The sequence below is a fragment of the Bufo bufo genome, chromosome 10, assembly GCF_905171765.1.
Source record: "Bufo bufo chromosome 10, aBufBuf1.1, whole genome shotgun sequence".
NCBI classification, from domain to species: Eukaryota; Metazoa; Chordata; class Amphibia; order Anura; family Bufonidae; genus Bufo; species Bufo bufo.
The window spans coordinates 97,672,681-97,696,677 of record NC_053398.1 but is presented as its reverse complement, the minus strand read 5'-3'; the positions used below and the strand labels follow the sequence as shown (position 1 = coordinate 97,696,677).

The 23,997-nt window shown below is 43.7% G+C and overlaps 1 protein-coding gene across 8 annotated transcripts in view; it reads right to left on the bottom strand.

The window, feature by feature from the left end:
- LOC120980142 (transmembrane protein 272-like) overlaps nucleotides 1–23,997 on the bottom strand; it is an 89,539-nt gene that overhangs the window by 8,488 nt on the left and 57,054 nt on the right. For all 8 annotated transcript variants that reach the window (XM_040409039.1, XM_040409033.1, XM_040409031.1 and 5 more), the window contains exons 4-5: nucleotides 7,195–7,254; nucleotides 2,919–3,101 (exon numbers count right to left, since the gene is read on the bottom strand). In XM_040409039.1, coding sequence (XP_040264973.1) covers nucleotides 2,919–3,101; nucleotides 7,195–7,254 — 243 coding nt within the window. The remainder of the gene's footprint in view (nucleotides 1–2,918; nucleotides 3,102–7,194; nucleotides 7,255–23,997) is intronic.

Below are 23,997 nucleotides of genomic sequence, written 5' to 3'. Positions count from 1 at the left end.
TCTTTACTTAGCTGCTTTTTTCTTGCCATAATACAAATTCTAACAGTCTATTCAGTAGGACTATCAGCTGTGTATCCACCTGACTTCTCCTCAACGCAACTGATGGTCCCAACCCCATTTATAAGGCAAGAAATCCCACTTATTAAACCTGACAGGGCACACCTGTGAAGTGAAAACCATTTCAGTGGGCTACCTCTTGAAGCTCATCAAGAGAATGCCAAGAGTGTGCAAAGCAGTAATCAAAGCAAAAGGTGGCTACTTTGAAGAACCTAGAATATGACATATTTTCAGTTGTTTCACACTTGTTTGTTATGTATATAATTCCACATGTGTTAATTCATAGTTTTGATGCCTTCAGTGTGAATCTACAATTTTCATAGTCATGAAAATAAAGAAAACTCTTTGAATGAGAAGGTGTGTCCAAACTTTTGGATATATATATATATATATATATATAAATATATATATATTTATTTTCTGTATAAATTATATACAGTCCTGATCAAAAGTTTAAGACCACTTGAAAAATGGCAAAAAATCATATTTTACATTGTTGGATCTTAACAAGGTTCCAAGTAGAGCTTCAACATGCAACAAGACGAAATGAGAGTGAGACAAAACATTTTTTGAGCATTCAATTAATTGAAAATAACGATTAAACTGAAACAGGCTGTTTTGCAGCTGATCAGAATGTTAGGACCACATGCCTTTTAAAAGGCCAAATCTGTGCAAAGATGTGGATTCATTGTCATTTTCTGTCAGGTAGTCACACGTTGTGACGGCAAAGGCAAAAAAATTCTCCCTTTTTGAACATGGTCGGGTTGTTGAACTGCATAAGCAGGGTCTCTCACAGCGCGCCATCGCTGCTGAAGTGGGACGCAGTAAGACAGTCATTTGGAATTTCTTAAATGATCCTGAGGGTTATAGAACAATAAAGTCAAGTGGAAGACCCCAAAAAATTTCACCAGCACTGAGCCGGAGGATCCAATTGGCTGTCCGTCAAGACACTAGACGATCCTCGACCCAAATTAAGGCCCTTACTGGTGCTGACTGCAGCCCCATAACCATCAGACGGCATCTGAGACTGAAGGGCTTCAAAAACAAAAAACGTCTTCAAAGACCTCGTCTCCTTGAACGCCACAGAACTGCTCGTTTGGACTTTGCAAGAGAGCACCAAACATGGGACATTCAAAGGTGGAAGAAAGTTTTATTCTCTGATGATTTTTTTTTTAACCTTGATGGTTTCCAACATTACTGGCATGACAAGCAGATCCCACCTGAGATGTTTTCTACGCGCCACAGTGGAGGGGGCGCCATAATGGTCTGGGGTGCTTTTTCCTTCAGTGGAACAATGGAGCTTCAGGAAGTGCAGGGGCGTCAAACGGCCGCTGGCTATGTCCAGATGTTGCAGAGAGCATTCCTCATGACTGAGGGCCCTTGTCTCTGTGGTAACGACTGGGTTTTTCAACAGGACAACACTACAGTACACAATGCCTGCAGGACAAGGGACTTCTTCCAGGAGAATAACATCATTCTTTTGGCCCATCCTGCGTGTTCCCCTGATCTAAATCCAATTGAGAACCTTTGGGGATGGATGGCAAGGGAAGTTTACAAAAATGAACAACAGTTCCAGACAGTAGATGGCCTTCGTGCGTCCGTCTTCACCATTTGGAGAAATGTTCCCACTCACCTCATGGAAACGCTTGCATCAAGCATGCCGAAACGAATTTTGGAAGTGATAAACAATAACGGTGGAGCTACTCATCACTGAGTTAATTTTTGGAAGTTGGATTTCTGTTTTGGGGGGGTTTCGTTTTTTTTTTTGGAGGTGTGGTCCTAAACTTTTGATCAGCTGAAAAACACCCTGTTTCAGTTTATTCGTTGTTTTCATTAAATTGAATGCTCAAAAAATGTTTTGTCTCACTCCCATTTCTTCTTGTTGCATGTTGAAGCTCTACTTGGAACCTTGTTAAGATCCAGCCATGCTAAATATGATTTTTTTGCCATTTTTCAAGTAGTCTTAAACTTTTGATCAGGACTGTATATTGCATTTTAACAGAACTTTTTCAAAATTTTCAGAAGGTTGTGAATAGTGTTGAGCGAATTGAAGCATCCAAGGTGGAATTCGATCCGAATTTCAGTGAAAATTCGATTCGCTGCAAAGCCGAATTTCCTTGTGCTTTGTCGTGACAAATCACTTTTCCCTGAACCGGCGTAAAAAAAAAACCACTCACCTCATCCGTTAGAGGCTGCCGTGGCCATTTTGGTTGAAGATCCCGCATGAAATCTTGAGCGCGTTGATGTATGACGTCACCGTGCCAGCCAGTGTGACGTCATCACGCACCACGTGGGATCTTCAACCAAGATGGCTGTGGCAGCCTCTTTGAGCTCAAAAGGATGAGGTGAGTATTATTATATATTTTTTTAACCCCTGAAAGGCCTCCATTTTTACATTAGATGGCGCGATCAGCGATTAACGCGGCATCTGAGGGGTTCAACATAAGTAAAGCACTGAAGACAGAAGACAGACTGTCCTTAGTCACGCTCAGTTACAGTACAGCTTTGACTTTTTAAATCAAAACAACAGTTTCAATACTATTTCCAGCACTGCTTCTCCAGTTTGTATTTACAGACTGCAGCAGCGACGTAGTCGTATATAACATGTGACTATCTCAACCAATAACTGGCCACAGCAGTATATGTCATGAGACAACTGAAGCCAATGTGGCAATGTCTATTTTCTTAGCTAAGAATTCTGACTTTTCTTATTTATTTATTTTTTTACATAGCCCAGGTTTCTTCTGTTAGGAGCACAATGATCTTAACTAAAAGCATTCAATCACCTATTTTCTGTCTGAGAGGCCAGTGACAATGCTTGATTGTGAGTACTTCACCTCTATCTATTCTTGAGCTCTTACCCGATATCAGCCAACAGAACCAGAAGATACACAGTGTGCAGAAGAACAAGAAAAACAAGATTAACTTGTCACTTGAAAGTAGAATCACAAGCGTGCATCCCATTAAGAAGAAGAGTACTCCTTGTACCAGCACGTAGACAGGGATGTGTCTCTCCAGCGCACACTCATCCAAGTAGAATGTCCCTGTGTGAAGGCAAGTGATTAATCCCACTCTACATATCAGACATCCTGGAAACTTATCACATTGGAATTTACATCTTCCCTGATTCAACAGTGCTCTGAAAAATACCGCTCCTCTTCAAGATGACTATTATTATTGAGGTGCACAGGGCCACCACAGGGGAACATAGTGAGTTGTCTTTATTATGTAGGACAGGGGATGTCTTCCAGAGTGAAAAATAGTCTTTGTCACCACTCCCTACTCTGGGTAAGAGATCAGGATCCTGAACAGAGGACTCGCTCTATTAACTCAGCATTCTCTAAAAGTCTTGTGGATTTTTTTTCTTTCTAAACTGGAAAACTCCTTTAGTTTAGGAAGATTGCTCAGATTCTATGTATGCCTAATTTTCCATGCTTCATATTTCTGGGTTCAAGTAAGGGCTTTGACTAGGTCAGTTAATTCTGTTTCCCTTGTTTATTCCAAAGACAAAAATTGGCTATGCACTCTACATAGCTATTGGCCAAACACAACAGCCATTTCTCACTCCAGTGAGCTCCACAATGTTCTGCTTGGTATTGCAGCTCAGCCCCATTAATTTGAATGGGACTGAGATGTGCCTAGATGCCGTGACCGATGAATGTGATGTCACTGGCCTTGGGTAAGCTACAAGAAGGCCGTGGCGCTCATAGGAGAGCAATGGCCTCCTCAAACAGCTGATCTGTGGGGGTCCTGAATGTCGGACCCTAACCGATAAGATACTCAATATAAAAAAAAATGTTAATGAGTTAAATTATTTTTGGGAAGTTATCCTTCATTCTATGAATAGATCCATTAAACATAATTAAAGGGGTTGTCTCATCTCAGACAATGGGGGCATATTGCTAGGATATGCCCCCACAGTCTTATAGGTGCGGGTCCCACCGCTGGGACCTGCACCTATATCGCGAACGGAGCCTTGCAAAGCAGTGGCTGGAGGACTCCGGTTCGGCCACCACCCATAGAAGTGAAAGGGAGTGCACAGCGCATGACCGGCCACCGCTTCCATTCACTTCTGTGGGCCCGACGGAAATAGCCGAGCCATTAGAAATTGAATGGAAGACGGCTGCGCATGTGCAGTGTGCCCTTCAGCACTTTCGGGGCTCCGTTCTTGATTATAGGTGCGGATCCCAGCGGTGGGACCCGCACCTATAAGACAATGGGCGCATATCCTAGCGATATGCCTCCATTGTCTGAGATGAGAATAACCCTTTAAGGTTCAAGTAAGTTCCAAGTCTCACTAAGGCTGAGTTCACACTTCAGTTATTTGATTAGTTATTTCCATCAGTTATTGTGAGCCAAAACCAGTAGTGAAGCCTTCACAGAGATAAGTTATCATGGAAAGATCCGCACCTATTCTGTGTTTTTAACCCGCACCTAGTTCCCAATAACTGATGGAAATAACTGACCAAATAACTGAAGTTTGAACTCAGCCTAAGGGCTCATGCATACATCAGGGGCCGCAATACATGGGCACCTGCCGTGTGCACCCCGCATCACGGATGTGGATCCATTTACTTGAATGGGTCCGCAATTCGGGGGATGCGGTGCGGAACGAAGGCACTGAGTGCTTCTGTGGGTTTTCTGTCCCTGCCTCCGCACCGCAAAAAAGTAGTGCATTTTGCGGTGCGGAACGTCGGATGCGGATCACTGACCCCATTCAAGTGAATTGGTCCGCGATCCGCATGCGGCGGCCCCAGACTAGGACACGGTCGTGTGCATGAGCCCTAAGAGATATATACTGAAATGTGGGAATATAGTATAAGTAAATGCAGTAATAAACTGGTGTCCTAAAATGTGTTTGCTCTGTCGGATAAATTTCTTTAAACTTCAGAAACCATTCATGCTTAAACACATGCAATGATAGGGAACATCTGAAAGAGACACATACTTTTTCAGAGAACTGTAGAATTTAGTTTATAAGTTTTTTTTTTTTGTTTTTTTTTTTAACAAAATAAAATACAAGTAACAAGACAGTAACAATTCCCCTTCTTGCAGCTCACACATATGTACTGTACACCTAGAGGGGTTATCCCACAAAAAGTAATGCATTTGTCATCTATCCCCAGGAGTTAAGAAATGTTTTTGTGGGATAACCCCTTTAGTTTATGTTCGTTGCAGCCTCATAAATTTGCCCTTCAGACATACAAACAAGATACAGTAAGCACATGTACATGACACATGTACACATTCCACTAAACACTTTAAAGACGGCCTCCTCGGAGGTATCTTTTTAAAAATCACAAATGTCACAAAACATTATAAAAATTTCGGAAATGTCACTTATGCCTTTAGGTTTTTAGGAGACCTTCCATAAAGAAGTACATTTTATTCATGGAACCTCAGTAGCTCAGGTAAAGTTCTTAGTAGGGACTAATGGGGTCCTATATCAAACTAGTGTAAAGTAGAACTGGCTTAGTTGCCCATAGCAACCAATCAGATTCCACCTTTAATTTTTCAAAAGAGTTGTGAGAAATGAAAGGTGGAATCTGATTGGTTGCTATGGGCTACTAAGCCAGTTCTACTTTACACCAGTTTGATAAATGACCCCATAAGTTCTTACAACATTTCCTAATGATTACACTATTCTTATCTTGCGCATCCAGTGTATGAAAGATTTATGGAAAACACAAGTAGTACTGTAGCAACTGTCAGATAGATAGAATGGATGGGATTGATCAAAACTGGTGTAAAGGAAAACTGGCTTATTTTATGGGGCTTGTAAGTATAAAAGGTTTAACTTGATAGACAAGGTCTTTTTTTTTTTTTTCAATACACTAACTATATAACTAAAGCCTTTTCTAGAATTAAAGGGGTTATCCTGGAAATAACATTAATGATGGACAGGTCATCAATATCAGATCAGCGGGGCTCTGACACCCGTAAACTCTGCCGATCAGCTGTTAGGAGAGGCCGGGCATGTGACGTCACCATACATCAGTCACGTGGCCTAGGCGCAGTTCAGCCCCATTGAAGTAAATAGGGCTGAGCTGCAATACCAAGCACATCTGCTATGCTATGTACAGCTATGTGTGCTTGTGAGCTGCCCAGAGTCCACCACGCTCACCAGAGCTCTCTAGTGAGCGTGGTGGCTCTCTGGAACAGCTGATCGGCAGGAGTGCCGGGACTTGGCCCCCTTTCCCCGATGTAATAATAATGACCTATCCTCAGGATAAAGATGCATTAAATATTGTAATATGAAATAATAATGGTTCTGCAATACCTAAAAAAATAATTAAAAAAAAGCCTGGAGAAAAGATAAAAATCGATTTTTCCCGTTTCAAAGAGAAAGAACCAAAGAAAGGTCTCCAAAAACACTTTCTCAAGATGGATTACTGCTGATATGTAACTGCTAGGCTTCAAGAGAAGCAGGTTCTTTAAGAAGCCAGTTTTCCTTTACACCAATTTTGATAAATCTCCTCTATTCTGTCTGAGCAGTAACCTCCTGGGATGAATGGACCAAACTGTCAATTGGTCAAATTTGTACGACTGAAACCTGGACAGTTCTTCATACATTTTTCAAAGGCTTGAGAACAGATGTTATTTTGGCTACTTCTAGCCAGATTAAGGAGGCAATAACAGATGCCTTTCAGCTGTGGAGATGTGTTTATTAAGAAAAATACTACATCCTGTTGTTATACCATTTGATTCCCAGTCTCAGAGACAACTTGTTTGTGGGCTAAAAGACTGAGTGTGCTTTGGCAAATATAAATTTGCAGTACACTTTGCCAGATTATATCATGCTTACGGGTAGGGAAGTAAAAAGCGTCAGTTTTTTCTGTGCTAGTTAATCCTCTAGATCTCTAGTTTTCTGTCCAAGAACCCATGTATATCTTTGAAAGGCCCTCATTAGGTTCCTGGTCATAACTGTCTTGTATAATAGTTATTAACTAATCTTATGCTGTGGTCAATATACGAAATTCTAAGTATTTACTACATTTGCTATGCTTTGTAATCTCTTTATGTCCACTCAAATATCTCTTCTTCAATTTATTGGGTGTTCATAGACTTCTCACAAGACAAGCCCACAAAAAAATAAAGAGGGTTTTCTTAGAAATAAAGTTGCTTTCAGTAACTTACCAATGATTATGAAAGAAATTCCAGCTATGCACAACACGGCAATGACAAGACATACTCCAACTGTTAAAAAATGTTATCAGAAATTATTGCTAAAGATTTAACATCGTATATCAATTCTTGCTGAAACAATAGAAGAAGACACAAATTACTGACTACCTCTTTACACAGCTCAGAATATAGTGTGGGCTGCTGCAGTAGAGCTTATGTGCTGCACTGATGGCATAAACCTACGCACAACTAAACAGAAAGGGCACTACTTGCTAATTTCTTTACTGATTAATATTCTAAATTATGAAAGAAAAGGATGACATAAATTCATGAGTACAGCAGCATATAAAAACAATACAGGTAGTAATTTTAATGAATTGTGAATAATATTGTCTTGCTGTAAAATAAAGCTCCCACATACAGTGGTAGCAATATAGACACACCAGAGTGCAGCCATATGCCCCTTTATAGAGCAGCACCATGTATGCTTGACCCTTGCCTTTGAAAACTCCTCACAGTCAGAAGGAACAAGGAGTTAAGCACTTAAAGGGGTTGTGCAGCCTGTTTGTATTGATGACCTATCCTCAGGCTAGTGATCAGCTGTTTGAAGAGGAGGCGGTGCTCCATGTGAGCAGCGCTGCTTCCTCTTCATTACATTGCCCGTCGTCTTGGAACTGATTCACTTGAATGGAGCAAGTACTTGTAATTACACTGTCCCACAATGGGCAGGGGAGACAATGGACAGTGTAATGAAGAGGAAGCAGTGCTTGCATGGAGCACCGCCTCCTCTTCAAACAGCTAATCTGTGGGATACCGGGTGTCGGACCCCTGACCATCAGCTATGGATGACCTATCCTGAGGGTAGGTCATCAATATATACCACCTGCGCAACCCGGTTCTAGTGTTCGTGGGGGTCCCAGTGGTGGGACTGTTAATAATCAGGTGTGTATAGTTGCTAAATGCCCATTAAGGGAAAACCCTTTTTATTCGGTGGGAGGGAAGCCACCTAGCTCCAGTTAAATGGGGGGTGCTGGTAGCCGTCCCCATCTGTCATCAGAAAAGAGACATCTCGCGAGGGTTCGAGTGAGAACCTGTGGAGAAAGTCTTGCAAGATCGAGAACTTTCCTCAAAACTTTTTCTAGCGGTGATGGAGCTAGGCGCCTTCTCTGTAGCAATGTCAATGTGTGTGGGGACATCCCAAAAAACTGTTAAGGGGACCCCCAAAATGGCTCAGAGAGCGGTCCCCCATTATTATCACTCTCTTCAGAAGACAAATTTGTATTTTAAAAGAAAATGAACAATCTTGTAGAGGTTGGAGCATTTTTGTCAAATGGATGCAATACCTTCTATTATGCGTAAAGCTCATTTTAGTAAATTCCCACACAACAGCAAAACATATCTCATTCTGAGGTACACTGGGATTCAGAATCCGTAACATGCTCCACAGCCCCCTCAGAAAATGGAGCAAATTACAATTGCTGAGAGTTGGTTTGGCAGGAAGAACGCCTCCATCCAAATGATTTTCTAATAGATGGGGTATATCTGACTCTAAAGTATAAGAGTTTACTCAACTGGCATTTCCTTCCTCTCTGGTTAAAGAGAACAACTTAGTTCTTAGAAATGTTAGGCTGGTTTTATATCACCGTTTCTTTTTCTGTTCTTCTCATCCATGAGAAGAACAGAAAAAAAACAGGATCCTGTAAAAAAAAACAAAAAAAATAAAAATAAAAATCTCAGATGGAAATATGGAAATGGCTCACAGATGCCAAATGTGCATAACGGATGCAACAGGATCTTTTTTTTTTTTTTTTTTTTACAGACTCTTGTTTTTTTTCCTTCTGTTCTGATGGATCAGAAGAATGGAAAAAGAAACGATGAGGTGAAACCAGCCTTATAAGAATACTGACATTCAGGCCCTAATCGCCCCTGAAATAAACCCTGCTCTGCTATCTATTACTGGAACTGCGTTTTTTCTAATGATGCTACTGATCAAACATTATTAAGTGTACAATTTGAGGTAGCAGATGCAGTTTTATGTTATTTAAAGGAGAACAGTATGGTAATTGTCATGTTCTCAGAATGCAAAAACTCTACTCTCATCTAATGCCTTATTCACACAGTCAGTGTTCAGTCAGTGATTTCCATCAGTGAATCTGAGCCAAAACCAGGTGCGGCTCTAAAAAATGAACAGGAGCAGATCTTTACCTTATACCTTATGTCTGTGTAGACTCCAATCCTGGTTTTTGCTGACAATCACTGATGGAAATCACTGACCAAACACTGACGTGTGAATAAGACATAAATTGTAAATCCGTAATAGATTGTGCTCCCTGAAGGTTACCTATTACCTACATACCTATCCCCCCCCCCCCCCCATTTTCACAGAAATCCTTTTTTCAGTGGGGTTCACTATAATATACACTGCTCAAAAAAATAAAGGGAACACTTAAACAACACAATGTAACTCCAAGTCAATCACACTTCTGTGAAATCAAACTGTCCACTTAGGAAGCAACACTAAGTGACATCAATTTCACATGCTGTTGTGCAAATGGGATAGACAACAGGTGGAAATTATAGGCAATTAGCAAGACACCCCCAATAAAGGAGTGGTTCTGCAGGTGGTTACTACAGACCACTTCTCAGTTCCTATGCTTCCTGGCTGATGTTTTGGTCACTTTTGAATGCTGGCGGTGCTTTCACTCTAGTGGTAGCATGAGACGGAGTCTACAACCCACACAAGTGGCTCAGGTAGTGCAGCTTATCCAGGATGGCACATCAATGCGAGCTGTGGCAAGAAGGTTTGCTGTGTCTGTCAGTGTAGTGTCCAGAGCATGGAGGCGCTACCAGGAGACAGGCCAATACATCAGGAGATGTGGAGGAGGCCGTAGGAGGGCAACAACCCAGCAGCAGGACCGCTACCTCCGCCTTTGTGCAAGGAGGAACAGGGCGAGCACTGCCAGAGCCCTGCAAAATGACCTCCAGCAGGCCACAAATGTGCATGTGTCTGCTCAAACGGTCAGAAACAGACTCCATGAGGGTGATATGAAGGCCCGACGTCCACAGGTGGGGGTTGTGCTTACAGCCCAACACCGTGCAGGACGTTTGGCATTTGCCAGAGAACACCAAGATTGGCAAATTCGCCACTGGCGCCCTGTGCTCTTCACAGATGAAAGCAGGTTCACACTGAGCACATGTGACAGACGTGACAGAGTCTGGAGACGCCGTGGAGAACGTTCTGCTGCCTGCAACATCCTCCAGCATGACCGGTTTGGTATTGGGTCAGTAATGGTGTGGGGTGGCATTTCTTTGGAGGGCCGCACAGCCCTCCATGTGCTCGCCAGAGGTAGCCTGACTGCCATTAGGTACCGAGATGAGATCCTCAGACCCCTTGTGAGACCATATGCTGGTGCGGTTGGCCCTGGGTTCCTCCTAATGCAAGACAATGCTAGACCTCATGTGGCTGGAGTGTGTCAGCAGTTCCTGCAAGACGAAGGCATTGATGCTATGGACTGGCCCGCACGTTCCCCAGACCTGAATCCAATTGAGCACATCTGGGACATCATGTCTCGCTCTATCCACCAACGTCACGTTGCACCACAGACTGTCCAGGAGTTAGCAGATGCTTTAGTCCAGGTCTGGGAGGAGATCCCTCAGGAGACTGTCCGCCACCTCATCGGGAGCATGCACAGGCGTTGTAGGGAGGTCATACAGGTACGTGGAGGCCACACACACTACTGAGCCTCATTTTGACTTGTTTTAAGGACATTACATCAAAGTTGGATCAGCCTGTAGTGTGTTTTTCCACTTTAATTTTGAGTGTGACTCCAAATCCAGACCTCCATGGGTTGAAAAATTTGATTTCCATTTTTTAATTTTTGTGTGATTTTGTTGTCAGCACATTCAACTATGTAAAGAACAAAGTATTTCAGAAGAATATTTAATTTATTCAGATCTAGGATGTGTTATTTTTGTGTTCCCTTTATTTTTTTGAGCAGTGTATATAAAATGTGATTACTGCAGCAATGTGTGGCAGCAATCTACCTGTGTGTATTAAGTTGAAATTGAGCGTCAAGCCTCAGTCATCTGTTTACGTATATTCAGTTTCCACACGATTGAAATTTAAAAAGTTTTTTTGGGGGGGAGAGGGTTATATTTATTTAAGGAGCAGCATAAATCTACGTGATTACTGTATTAATAACAACATTTTCTCACAGTTTAGGCAATGCTACGGCATGCATCATGTCACTAGTGCTTTAATCATCAACATTTTTTTGGGGGGGGTTAAAGCTCTTCAAGTAGCATAAATGTACGTTATTACTGAATCAATACGGACATTTTCTTACAGTCCAGGCAGGCTGAATGCAATTAATAGACCTTTCCTTGCTGCCGATGCCCCATCCTGCATCTCTTGCTGTCTGCCTACCTATTCACAGTTCTGATAGATATAGGCCTCAGATGTCAGGTAGTCACTAGTGTAACTTAATTATAATGTAATCACAGAATACCTTCACCAGTGCCAAATGTAACCTTTACTCATGATCTTCCTACCTACCATCATGTTGTGTACGGCTGCTGCATGCTGTGTGCCAACATCATACCACTTTCCAACTATCACGTTCTGTATGGCTGCTGCTGGGGCCTGCATCATGCCACTAATGTCACTTGCCAACCATCACGTTCCCCAAAGACACTTTTTATCAAAATCACTGAGTGTTTAAACATCATCTTCCCCGATAAAGGACAATTTTTGAAAGCTTTGAAATATGAAAAGGCATGAGACATGTGCCAACGTGGTGTGTTTTTTAATGTCTTAATAAGCCCTATCGCTTCCGGTGGATCGCCAAAGTTATGTAGAGAGTCATAAATCTACGCCAGCTCCCTTGCTGTCTCACCTTTAGACAATTTTCTACACCTGAACCAGGAATAGAAAATGATGTATGAGACAGGCCTGCCCACACCATGCCCACTTTTTTAGACCTAGCGTGAGCAAGGAATAAGTTGCAAATTCTGCTGCACCATGGTGTGCTACAGAATCTGCACCGGATATTTGGCGCAAGTGGTGTATATCTAGTCATAAATTACCCTCCATGAGTCCTAGGAGGCTAGAAGGGTTTATATACAAACTTTCAGGGCAATTGGAGCAACTTAGGTTTGGCCCGAATCGATTTGGGTCCGAACCAAACGTTTAAATAAATTTGGCGAACCAGACCTGAAATGAATCTCGACTAGTCATCTCTAACCTAGAACTAGACCTAGAACTTACCTAGAGCTAGAAGTAGCTATAAATTAATTATTTCTGAGTTTCAGAATCAGAATCTTCTCTAGCACATCTTTAACAAACGGAAGCAGCCTTAGATCTTCTATCATAAAAATTTCATTCGGGCATGGCTTCTAATACCTTTTGGTTCAGCTTTGAGCCTTATGATTCCGAACCTTAAGGACAATAAGCTTTATCTTAGGGTCCATTCATTTCTATGGGGCAGCACGATGTGCTGCCCGGAACCGGACCTGCGGATCCGCACTTCCGGGTCCGCAATTCCGATCCCGAAAAAAATTAGAACATGTCCGCAATTGCGGACAAGAATAGGCATTTTATATTAAGTGCCGGCGATGTGCGCCATATTTTTTGCATTGTGCAGAAATTTGACCCATGACACATCCATCAGGTGGCACAGGACAGCCAATTGAGACGTTTCAGCACATGGACATACCCCCTACCCTATAAATAAACCCAATCTGGCAGCCATTTTACATTCTGTTTTTTGCCAGTGTAGGGAGAGGTTGCTGTGTGGAGCAGGGACAGACTGTTAGGGACACCAAACACTAGCTAATAGGGCCACAAAAGTCAGTTTAAGGACTGGTATAGGTGTGACATACAGAGGGGTGTGATATACTTATAATATACTTTCTAACATAGAAAGTATATTATAGTGCATTTGTATTGTGCAGCAGTTGTGTGCGGTTCTGCTGCGATACTGCAGCTAGATAGAGGGACAAACGCAATTGGAATAACTAATTGCAACTGGTGTGATATACCTGTTGCCCCCCCCCCCAAAAAAAAAAAATGATAAAGGGGTGTGATATACCTATAATATACCTTCTAACATAGAAAGTATATTCTAGTGCATTTGTATTGTGCAGCAGTTGTGTGCGGTGCTGCTGAGATATCGCAGCTAGATAGAAGGACAAACGCTATTGGAATAACTAATTTCAACTGGTGTGATATACCTGCTTCCACAAAATACTGATTGAGGGGTGTGATACACCGGCTTCCACCAAAAGTAGATTAGGGCTGTGATACACCAGCTTCCACCAAATATTGATTAAGGGGTTTGATATACCAGCTTCCAGCAAATACTCATTATTGGGTTCTATATACCTGCTTCCACAAATACTGCTTTTCTATTGGGACTTTGTCACAGGGTCATTTTGAAAATGACAGGCAGAGGAAGAGGCAGGCCATTCCTCAGGGGTTGTAGGGGTCGGGCAGTTGCAGCAGGCCGGAGCCTAATTGGGAAGTCGGAGAAGGTGCGTGCAATTACATCAAAGGAGGCACCAGAGTTGGTTGAGTGGCTCACTTAGCCTTCTCCTTCTGCACCCTCCTCATCCTCTGTATCAGCACCCTCCTTACTCTCTGCTGGGAGGAGGAGGAGAAGAAGCAGGCAGAACTCGCAGTGCACAGGAGGAAAAAAGCAGACTGCCAATGTATCTGGAGCGAGCCATTCACCATGCACGGTCACATCTGGCTCTCCCAGGACGCCGGCACATGGCTCCGCAGTGTGGGCTTTTTTTTTTTTTTAACGTGTCCGCTGCTGACAATAGTGTTGCCATCTGCGGCCTGTGCTGTCAACGCATAAGTCGCGGTAAGCCCAACACTCACCTAGGGACGACTGCCTTAAAAAGGCACCTGGCCTCCCATCACCCAGCCCAGAGGGAGCAACACCGTCAGTACCCACAAGGCCACACTCCCGGCGCTCCACGTCCTGCCTTTACTTCTCTCTCTCCTCCCTTTTGTACTCCACTCCACCTTCCACCGTGTCGTCGTCGCGTTCATCTGGCAAAAGGCAGGCTTCCGTGGCCCAAACGTTCTAACGTAAAAAGTTGTCGCCGGATAACCCTCTTGCCCAACGGCTGACTGCCGGCTTGTCGGAACTGCTAGCCAGCCAACTACTGTCATATACTGTAAACTGGTGTACTCGAAGGCCTTTAGAAAATTTGTGGCCTTTGGCACACCGCAATGGAAGATCCCCGGAAGGAAATATTTCTCCCAGAAGGGCATCTCAGAGCTATATGACCACGTTCAAGTGAATGTATCTCTGGCACACAGTGTCTGTGCCAAGATACATCTGACCACAGACACGTGGTCTAGCAAACACGGGCAGGGAAGGTACATAACTTTTACTGCCCACTTACTGAACCTTCTCATGGCTTTCAAGCATGCAACCCGTGACACCCATGTGGATTTGGTGTTACTGCCATGGATTACATGCAGGCCTGCCTTATCTTCTCCTCCTTGGCTGACTCCTCCTTTTGCACTGCTACCTCCTCTTCCGCTGCACCCCCCCAGCTCCCAAGAACCTATTTGACGTGCCAGGTGAGACGTTGCCATGCTGTGCTGCGGCTGTTGTGTCTGGAAGCCAAGAGCCACACCGGTCCTGCACTCCTTTCAGCTGTGGGGTCACAGGCCGATCAGTGGCTAACCCTGCTCAATTTGACAGTTGGTAAAGTGGTGTGTGACAATGGTGCCAATCTGCTGAGCGCACTGAAACAGGGCAAAATGACACACGTGCCGTGCATGGCACACGTCCTGAACTTAGTTGTATATCAATTCATTGCCATATACCCCGGGGACCAGGACCTCTTGCGGCAGGCCAGGAAAATCTCTGGCCATTTTAGAAGATCTTACACGGCTATGGCTCGCCTTGCTAATGTTCAGCGGCGACACCACTTGCCCGTCAGACGTCTGATTTGTGACAGCCCGACCCGCTGGAACTCCACCTTGTTTATGCTTGATAGGCTTCTCCATGCTGTTAACGACTACCTGTACGAACTCTGTGGCAGGACAGGTTCTGGGAGCTTGTTTTTTTTTCACCGCGCCAGTGGCTGCTCATGCGCAACGCATGCAGACTTCTGCGGCGATTTGATGAGATCACCAAACTGGTCAGTTGCAGCCAGGGCGCCATCAGTGACATAGTACCTTACGCCTTCTTTCTGGAGCGTGCATTGCATCGTATCATTGATCAAGCCATCGAGGAGCAGGAAGATGAGGAAGTCGCAATGCTGAATGAATTCCCAGGGGGGGCTACTCCATCTGAGACAAGTCAGCAGGAGTCTGAAGAGGAGTTAGAGGAGGATGGTGCCTAGGGGGAGGAGGAGGAGGAGCAGCAGCAAGAGCAGGCTTTAAACTTATCGGGATCCCTGGTGTTGTCCGTGGATGGGGGGAGGAGACCAAGGACGACATTCTCCTGGGCGATGAACAGTTGTCAGGCCGCTCCACTGCTTCCAATTTAATGTAAATGGGGGCCTTCATGCTCCAATGTTTGAAGAGGGACCCCCGTATAAAAAGCATAATAGGCAAGGACCAGTACTGGGTGGCAACGTACTTAGACCCCTGGTACAAATACCATATGGCAGACATGTTACCAGCATCACAGAGTGCTGTCAGAATGCAGCATTTCCAGGCCTTGCTTCGAGAGATGCTGCATTCTGCTGTTGCGGGTGCTGGCAATTTCCACCCACAGAGAAACAGTTGCGGGTACCAATCCTACAGCACATGCAAGAAGAGGACGGTTTGAAGATGTGTTGGTCACTTCGGATATTAGATCATTCTTGCAGCCAACCCATCGACAGCCGCCTTCCGTATCCAGCCTCAGGAAACGCCTGGACTGACAGGTGTCCAACTACATCAGGTTAACGGTTGATGTGGACTCTCTGAGAAGCAAGGAACCCCTTGACTACTGGGTGTGCAGGCTTGACCTGTGGCCAGAGCTGGCACAATTTGCCATGAAACTCTTGGCTTGCCCCTCGTCGAGTGTCCTGTCCGGAAGCACGTTCAGCGCAGCAGGGGTTACCATGACCGATAAGCGCACTCGCCTAGCTCACGACATTGTGGACTACCTCACATTTCTAAAAATGAATGAGGCATGGATCTCGGAGGAATTCAACACCTGTGACAACCACGTTTAATTGAATTTCCTCATGCCAGCCCACACATATCCGCCACCACACAGAAAAAATAATGGTCCCTGTCTTATGTAAATACAGCGGCATAAAAGGCCTTTTCTGTCCGGTGAATGCCTAATGTTTGGAGCCACTGAGGAATTCAACACCTGTGACGACTACGTGTTATCGAATTTCAACTATTATCATTTGAGTTTTTTTCAAGAGGGGAGATTTCGTTAGCTATGTTTTTAATCCAATTTTATATTTTCAGTTCTTTTAAACATATGTATTTGACATGTGTTTGTACTTGGTTGCATTAAAATTGATCCATTGATCGTGTAATGTACCTCCAGCCACATAATCACTTGATCTTTTCTGTACGGTAAATGCCTAATTGTTGGGACCTCGGATGAATTCAACACCTGTGACGACCATGTGTTATCGAATTTCACCTATTATCATTTGGGGTTTATTCAAGAGGGGGGATTTCGTTAGCCATGTTTTTAATTTAATATGTTTAGTTCTTTTAAACATATGTATTTGACATGTATTTGTACTTGCCTGCAGTAAAATTGATATCCAATGACCGTCTAATATACCTCCAGCCACATAATCACTTGTTCTTTTCTGTATGTTGAATGAATAATTTTTGGGGCCTGTACTCCACTGGCCTGAAGTAAAATTGTTATCCAATGACTGTCTAATATACCTCCAGCCACATAATCATTTGATGTTTTCTGTCCGGTGAATGAATAATTTTTGGGGCCTGTACTCCACTGGCCTGAAGTAAAATTGTTATACGGTGACCGCCTAATGTACCCCCAGCCACATTATCAATTGTTCTTTTCTGTACGGTGAATGAATAATTTTTTGGGCCTGTAGTCCACTTGCCTGCAGTAAAATTGATAATCATTGACCGTCTAATATACCTCCAGCCACATAATCACTGTACCTCCAGCCACAGTTTCCCTTTTAAGACGCATAAAAATGGCCCCTGATTAAAATACATATTTTTTGTGGAAATTTTTGCCCCCTCTGGTATGTCACTGTTAATGTTGTGGGACGATTTGTGCACTTCTAGGAAGTATTTGGTGGATGCAAATATGACCTGAAGGTTTTTCAGGTTCGCCTGCCATTAAGTGAATGGGGCCCGCCGCGAACTTGCAGTTCGCGAACATTTGATTGCATTCGCGAATCGTCCTGGCCGATGTTAGTCCATCACTATTTATAACCTCGAGATCTCCCTATCATAAAGCTACTGCAAATACTATTAGAGTATGGCCACACGATCAGGTTTACGGATGCAGTTTTGGAAGTCAAAACCAGGAGTTAAAAAAGAGGAGGAGTCGTATCTGTCCTTTATACTGTCTTCTTTTATTATCCACTCCTGATTTAGGCTTCCAAAACCGCAGCAGGAAACCTGACTGTGTGACTTTACCCTTGGAGGGTTGATACTTACTGCCATGAGAAATGCAGGCATAGACACTACTATGTTTAAATTCCACTCCATGAGAGCAACTGCCTCTTCACGAGTAGCACCAAAAGGAGTTCCTTTAGAAACAATATTGAAGTCCATTAGATGGTCTTCAGAATAAACTTTCTTTACAATTTATTTGCTTCTAACAGAACTGGAATGCCTTCACTTTATAAAAGCAGCCATCATGTGGTACATCATGTGCTACTCTACCCATTAGTTGGTGCTAGGTAGCTGTCCTCCCACCGAATAAAGCACAGTTTATAGGAATCTAGGATTTGCAAATTGTTTTTGTTCAAGGGAAAAGGACAGCCACCTAGCAACAGCAGCTCCCTAATACCCTGCCCAGTTATTTCCTGTTAGTAGCAGAGAATACTAATTTGTTTCTGTATATGTTCGCTTATGTCAACAGAAGACCCAAAAAAAGTACCCAACAGCTCCCAGATTCCAAGAAGTAGATGATAACCATGTGCAAGAAACACCTTGAATCACTTTTATTTGAGTCATCAACTTCATAGACTTACATTCTTTAAGTTGATTAATAAAACTTCATGTCTTTCAAAGTTTAAAAAAAAAAACACAACTATTATATGCGCTAAGTAATTGTTCTTCCTGGTTTTCATTTATTAAACCGTTAAAGACCGTTTCAAGTCTAGTTACATTTTTTGTCTTAATGCTAGCTATGATCAAGTTGACGGGGAGAAAGGATAAATCATCATGACTCTAAAGGAAAAAATTTGGAGGAAATGTCTTGCTCCCCCAAGACTCTCCTTCAGAGTTTATTTGAGCGCTCACAAGATCTCGCTCTATTCAGATGGCAGATGGAGGTGACCACCAGCACACCCCATCACCCCATAAGATATTGCTAGGTTGCTGTCCCTGTACCTTGAACAAAAACCATTTGCAGATCATAGATTGTGACAAACTGTGCTAAGCTTTTTGCCTGATAATTGCGAAACCACAAATCTCTCATACGTTGTGCAGCCTTTTGCCCATATACATTGCATTAGGAAAGTCTTCAGACCCTTTCTCTTTTTCACATTTTGTTATGTTGTGTCCTTGTGCTAAAATAAAAAAAATCATGTTTTTCTCCATCAATCTGCACTCTAATACCCCATAATGATAAAGTGACAACATAATGTAGGCAAAGTTTGCTAATTTATTGAACAGGAAAAGACATTGCAATGACATAAATATTCAGACACTTTAGTCAGTACTTAGTTAAAGCACCTTCAGCAGAGATTACAGCCTCCAGTCTTTTTGGGTATGATTCCACAAGGTTTGCACATCTTGATTTGGGGATCTTCTGCAATCCTTCTATGTAGATCCTCTCCAGCTCTGTCAGGTTGGATGTGGAACATCAGTGGATTGCCATTTTCAGGTCTCTCCAGAAATGTTTGATTGGGTTCAAGTCAGGATTTTAGCTGTCATTGTCATCACTGTCTTGTTGGAAGGTGAACTTTTGGTTCAGTCTGAGGTCCAGAGCACTCTGGATCAGGTTTTCATTAAGAATATCTCAGTATTTTGCTACATTCTGTGGCCAGTCACCCTGTTCCAGCCTGAAACCTTACCCCCCCCCCCACCCACCCCCACAGGGCAGGTTATGAGCAGAGCCTGGTTTCCTCCAGACGATGCTTAGATTTGAGGCCAAAATGTTCAATCTTGGTTTCAAAAGAGTGGAGAATCTTCTTTTTTCCCAGTCTGAAAGTCCTTTTGGTGGCTGCCATGTATCTTGCAGAGGAGAGGCTTTTTTTCTGGACACTCTGCCATAAATCCCATATTGATTGAGTGGTGCAGTGATGATCCTTCTGAAAGTTTCTCCTATATGCACACAGGATCTTTGGATCTCAGCCAAGAGTGACCATTTGGTCATCTCTCTTACAAAGGCCCTTCTACACCGATTACTTAATTTGGTGGGGCGGCCAGCTCTTGGAAGAGTCCTGACTTCTTTAATTTAGGAATTATGGGGGCCGCTGTGCTCTTAGCAATTTTCAGTGCAGCAGAAATTATTTGTACCCTTCTCCTCAAAATCCCTTCTCTGAGCTTTAGGTTACAAACACACTGTTAGTTTTTCATGGCAAATTGTCAACCATTTTTGCAACAACTTTCTGGCTGTAAATATACGTTTTGCATCTGTTTTTAACGGCCATTAAAATGAATGATGGTCATTGTTGTTTTTTTTTTATATCCCAACTAGAGATGAGCGAAGTTCTGAAAAATTCAATTCGGCAACTAACTGAAGTTAGCTAAGAAATTTGATTAGTTCTGAATTAATTCTTCATGAATCTCTATAAATCAGGTATACCCATACATCACAGTGGCTGAGGGAATGTATGGAGTGGGCTGCTGCAGTGAGCTCGCTACATATGCGGCGGGTGCCAGCTGAATCATACAGCAGACACCCTGTTGCATCAACGGGGAACGTCGATCCCGCCGAACCCCATCATTTAACCCCTCAGATGCCACAATCTACACCGATCGCGGCATCTGTGAGGTAAGGCAGAGGGATGCGGCTCGCTGTGCCTTCCGATCAGAGCCCCCAGCAGTCAAATCGTGTGGGGCTCAGATCATTTACCATGACAGCCTGAACGCTTCTGAAGCTTTCCAGGCCTGCCATGGTAAGCTCCATGCTGCGCTATGCACGAGGCACAGGTCAGCAGGGAGCACGGTATAATGCCATTCACCGTAATAGATCTCTATTAGGGGGAATGGGACAAGGGATCAAAAGATACCAGTTTCTAGCCCCCTAAGGGGGCTAAATGTTATTACAAGTAAAGAAAAGATTTTTTTTTAAAAACATGATTCGGCTTTTTAGTTACCTTTCCCCCTACAAAAATTTAATAACATTGATCAAAAAGTCATACATACCACAAAAATGGTACTAATAAAAATTACAGTTCGTCCCTCAAAAAACAAGCCACCATACAGCTGTATAGACCAAAATATAAAAAAGTTATGGCTGTCAAAAAATGGCAATGCAGTACCAGTAACAGTTGTGGTCCCATAACAGAGTGGGGATGGTATGATCTGGAAGAGTAGCTGCTTGGCGCAATGACACCAGCATCAGACGGATAAATCATGAAAAGATCTTCATTAAAACATAATCAGCATACAAACAACGCATTTCAGGAATACTCCAGTCCCCTTCATCAGGTTAGAGCTTGCTTGGCAACAATCGGAATCTCTTTCGGGTCCCTGAATAAACCGTTTCAAGTATGGCAGGCCTGCGGCATCCCGTCAGTATGAGACTTATGGTGTGCCTTGCAGCAGAGGTATTGCACTTTTGAGGAGCTTTGTGATCTCTATACCTTAAGTTAGAAGTGTCCCACTTCCTGGCATACCATCAGATAATGGGATTCCTGAAAGGCAGGGTGCGGGATCTCTCGGGTGACTTCCACCTCCCCCTGCAGTCCAGGCTGTGAAGAGAAAGAATTGAGAGGCTAGAAGACGATGTACCCCTCCCGCATTTCGCTCCAGATCTCCAACTGCTTCCTTCCTGCTGTCTCACAGGCACGCTGCCACCCTCCTGTCTTAGGGGCACACTGCCACCCTGCTTTCTCACGGGCCACCTCTTAACCAGGCTCCCAATGTGCGATCAGCTACATCATCATCTACAAATGTTTGGTCATCACTCTCTCGCAACATGTGCTCCCACCTGACTGTCATCATTGGTAGTTGCACGCCTAAAGGAGTCCGCAGCGGACCTCTCCTCCAAATTTGGGGTGGCCTGTAACTGCTGACTGTCCTCACAAAGCTAATTGTCGCTGAAAAACGGAGCCGAGACGTCGTCTATCATTACTTGGCTAACAGAAGGAGCAGCAAAAACAAGAGGCAGGTTCAGGACACAAAGGCAGTTCCTGAGCGGTGCCAACTAAGTGTGGTGTCAGAGGAACCCACCGATTCCTGGCTGTGTGTATTTGTTGTCACTTGAGATGATGTTGAAAAGCAAGTCAACCATTCCATTACAGCTGGATTGTTGGCCAAAACACGACCACTAGTTGGCACTGGCAGCTCTGGCCTGTTGCTGTGGCTGCTGCTACCACCACCCCTTCTTTTGCTGGTATTTATGCCGCTAACAGCAAGATTTTTGCCACTGCCTGTTCCTTTAGAAGGCCCAGGGAACTGTCTGTTGGCCATAGTGTGCAGTAATAATGGATTAACTCTGAATCAGTAGTGTAACTACAACTGACTGGGCCCAACAGCAAATTTTTGAACAGGCCCCCTCCAGCACCTTCTTTGCAGGCCCCAACTCGCATGCAACCCCCACTCCTGTGACTAGTCAAGATTGAGCTTTCAGACAAGGCCCGTTATCCGCTCCGTCTGTTTCCTACAGTGTCACTGTATATAATGTCATTGTATAATACTGTTGAGGGGGCCCTGACAATAAAATCTTTTAGTCTTCCCCCTGAGGGGGCCCTTGTGGGTCTGGGCCCCAAAACAGACGCTTCCCCTATTTCCCCTATCGCTACGCCCCTGCTCTGAATGTCGGTGCACTAGAACATGATACACACGGCAATGCACTCTCCCTGCACTCTCCTTGCAGTCTTCCTGCACAATCCCTCTCTAATATTTTTCTATTAGGCCCCTTTCACACGAGCGAGTTTTCCGCGCGGGTGCAATGCGTGACGTGAACGCATAGCACCCGCACTAAATCCTGATCCATTCATTTCAATGGGTCTGTGTACATGAGCGTTGTTTTTCACGCATCAGTTCTGCGTTGCGTGAAAATCGCAGCATGTTCTATATTCTGCGTTTTTCACGCAGCCCTGGACCCATAGAAGTGAATGGGGCTGCGTGAAAAAAGCAATGCATCCGCAAGCAAGTGCGGGTGCGATGCGTTTTTCACTGATGGTTGCTAAGAGATGTTGTTTGTAAACCTTCCGTTTTTTTATCACGCGCGTGAAAAACGCATCAAAACGCATTGCACCCGCGTGGAAAAAACTGAACAACTGAACGCAATTGCAGACAAAACTGACTGAACTTGCTTGCAAAATAGTGCGAGTTTCACTGAACGCACCCTGAACGCATCCGGAGCTAATCTGTCACGCTCGTGTGAAAGAGGCCTTAAAGATTTTCATAATGTCCCCCATAGTGGCCCTCAGCAGTGATAATGTTAGCCACAGTGACCTCCAGCAGTGATAATGTCACCCCATAGTGGCCCCCAGTAGTGAAAATTTGCAGATTTTTTTTGCCCCCCCAAATAATACTCACCTCATCCACTTGAACACAGAGAGGCAAGCGCTCCACTCTTAATGCAGAATTACCTGCGCTCCCAGCATGGGAGTGCAGATCCTTCAGCATCAAGAGAGAAGCAAATGCCTCTGCATATCCAAGTAGAGGAGGTGACTGAGTAATTTTTTTAAACAAAAATTTAACCCCCTAAAGGCCATTTTACACTAGTGTACCTGTTTTTAATGGCTGTTACATGGGTGCACTCTTGTCTGATGGCCGTTAAAAATGGTCCTATTGATTTCAATGGGGTCCGTCTGGCCGTGAAAACGGCCACAAATAGGACATGTCCTTTTTTTTTTTTACTGCTGCTTTTTACTGGCTGTTATAAAAACATCATCTGAATAGCCCCATTGATGTCAATTGGTTCTAAAAACGCCCGTATGAATGTAGCTTTACATGTAGTTTTCTACCTCATGGCTTAGATTTTGCTCTGATATGCATTGTCAGGTCAGGTCCAATCAACTGAATTTACCACAGGTGGACTCAAGGTGTAGAAACATCTCAAAGATGGCAAGAGAAATAGGAGGGCCGCAGAGCTAAATTGTCATAGCAAAGGCTCTGAATACTTAAGTCCGTGCCAAATGTAAGTTTATCCATTTTAATAAGTTTGGAAAAATTTCTGAAATCTGTTTTCACTTTCTCATTATGGTATATTGAGTGCAGAATGATGGGGGAAAACCACAACACGGGAGAGTGTAGGAAGCTGCTGGCAAACACTTTTCTCTCTTGAAAAGGAAAAGGATTGGGTATTTTGGAAATAAAATCCAATATTCAGTGGCAAAAATACAACTGACTGGGCCCCACAGCAAATTTTTGAACGAGCCCCCTCCAGCACCTTCTTTGCAGGCCCCAACTCACAGGCAACCCCCACTCCTGTGACTAGTCAAGATTGAGCTTTCAGACAAGGCCCGTTATTCGCTCCGTCTGTTTCTTACAGGGTCACT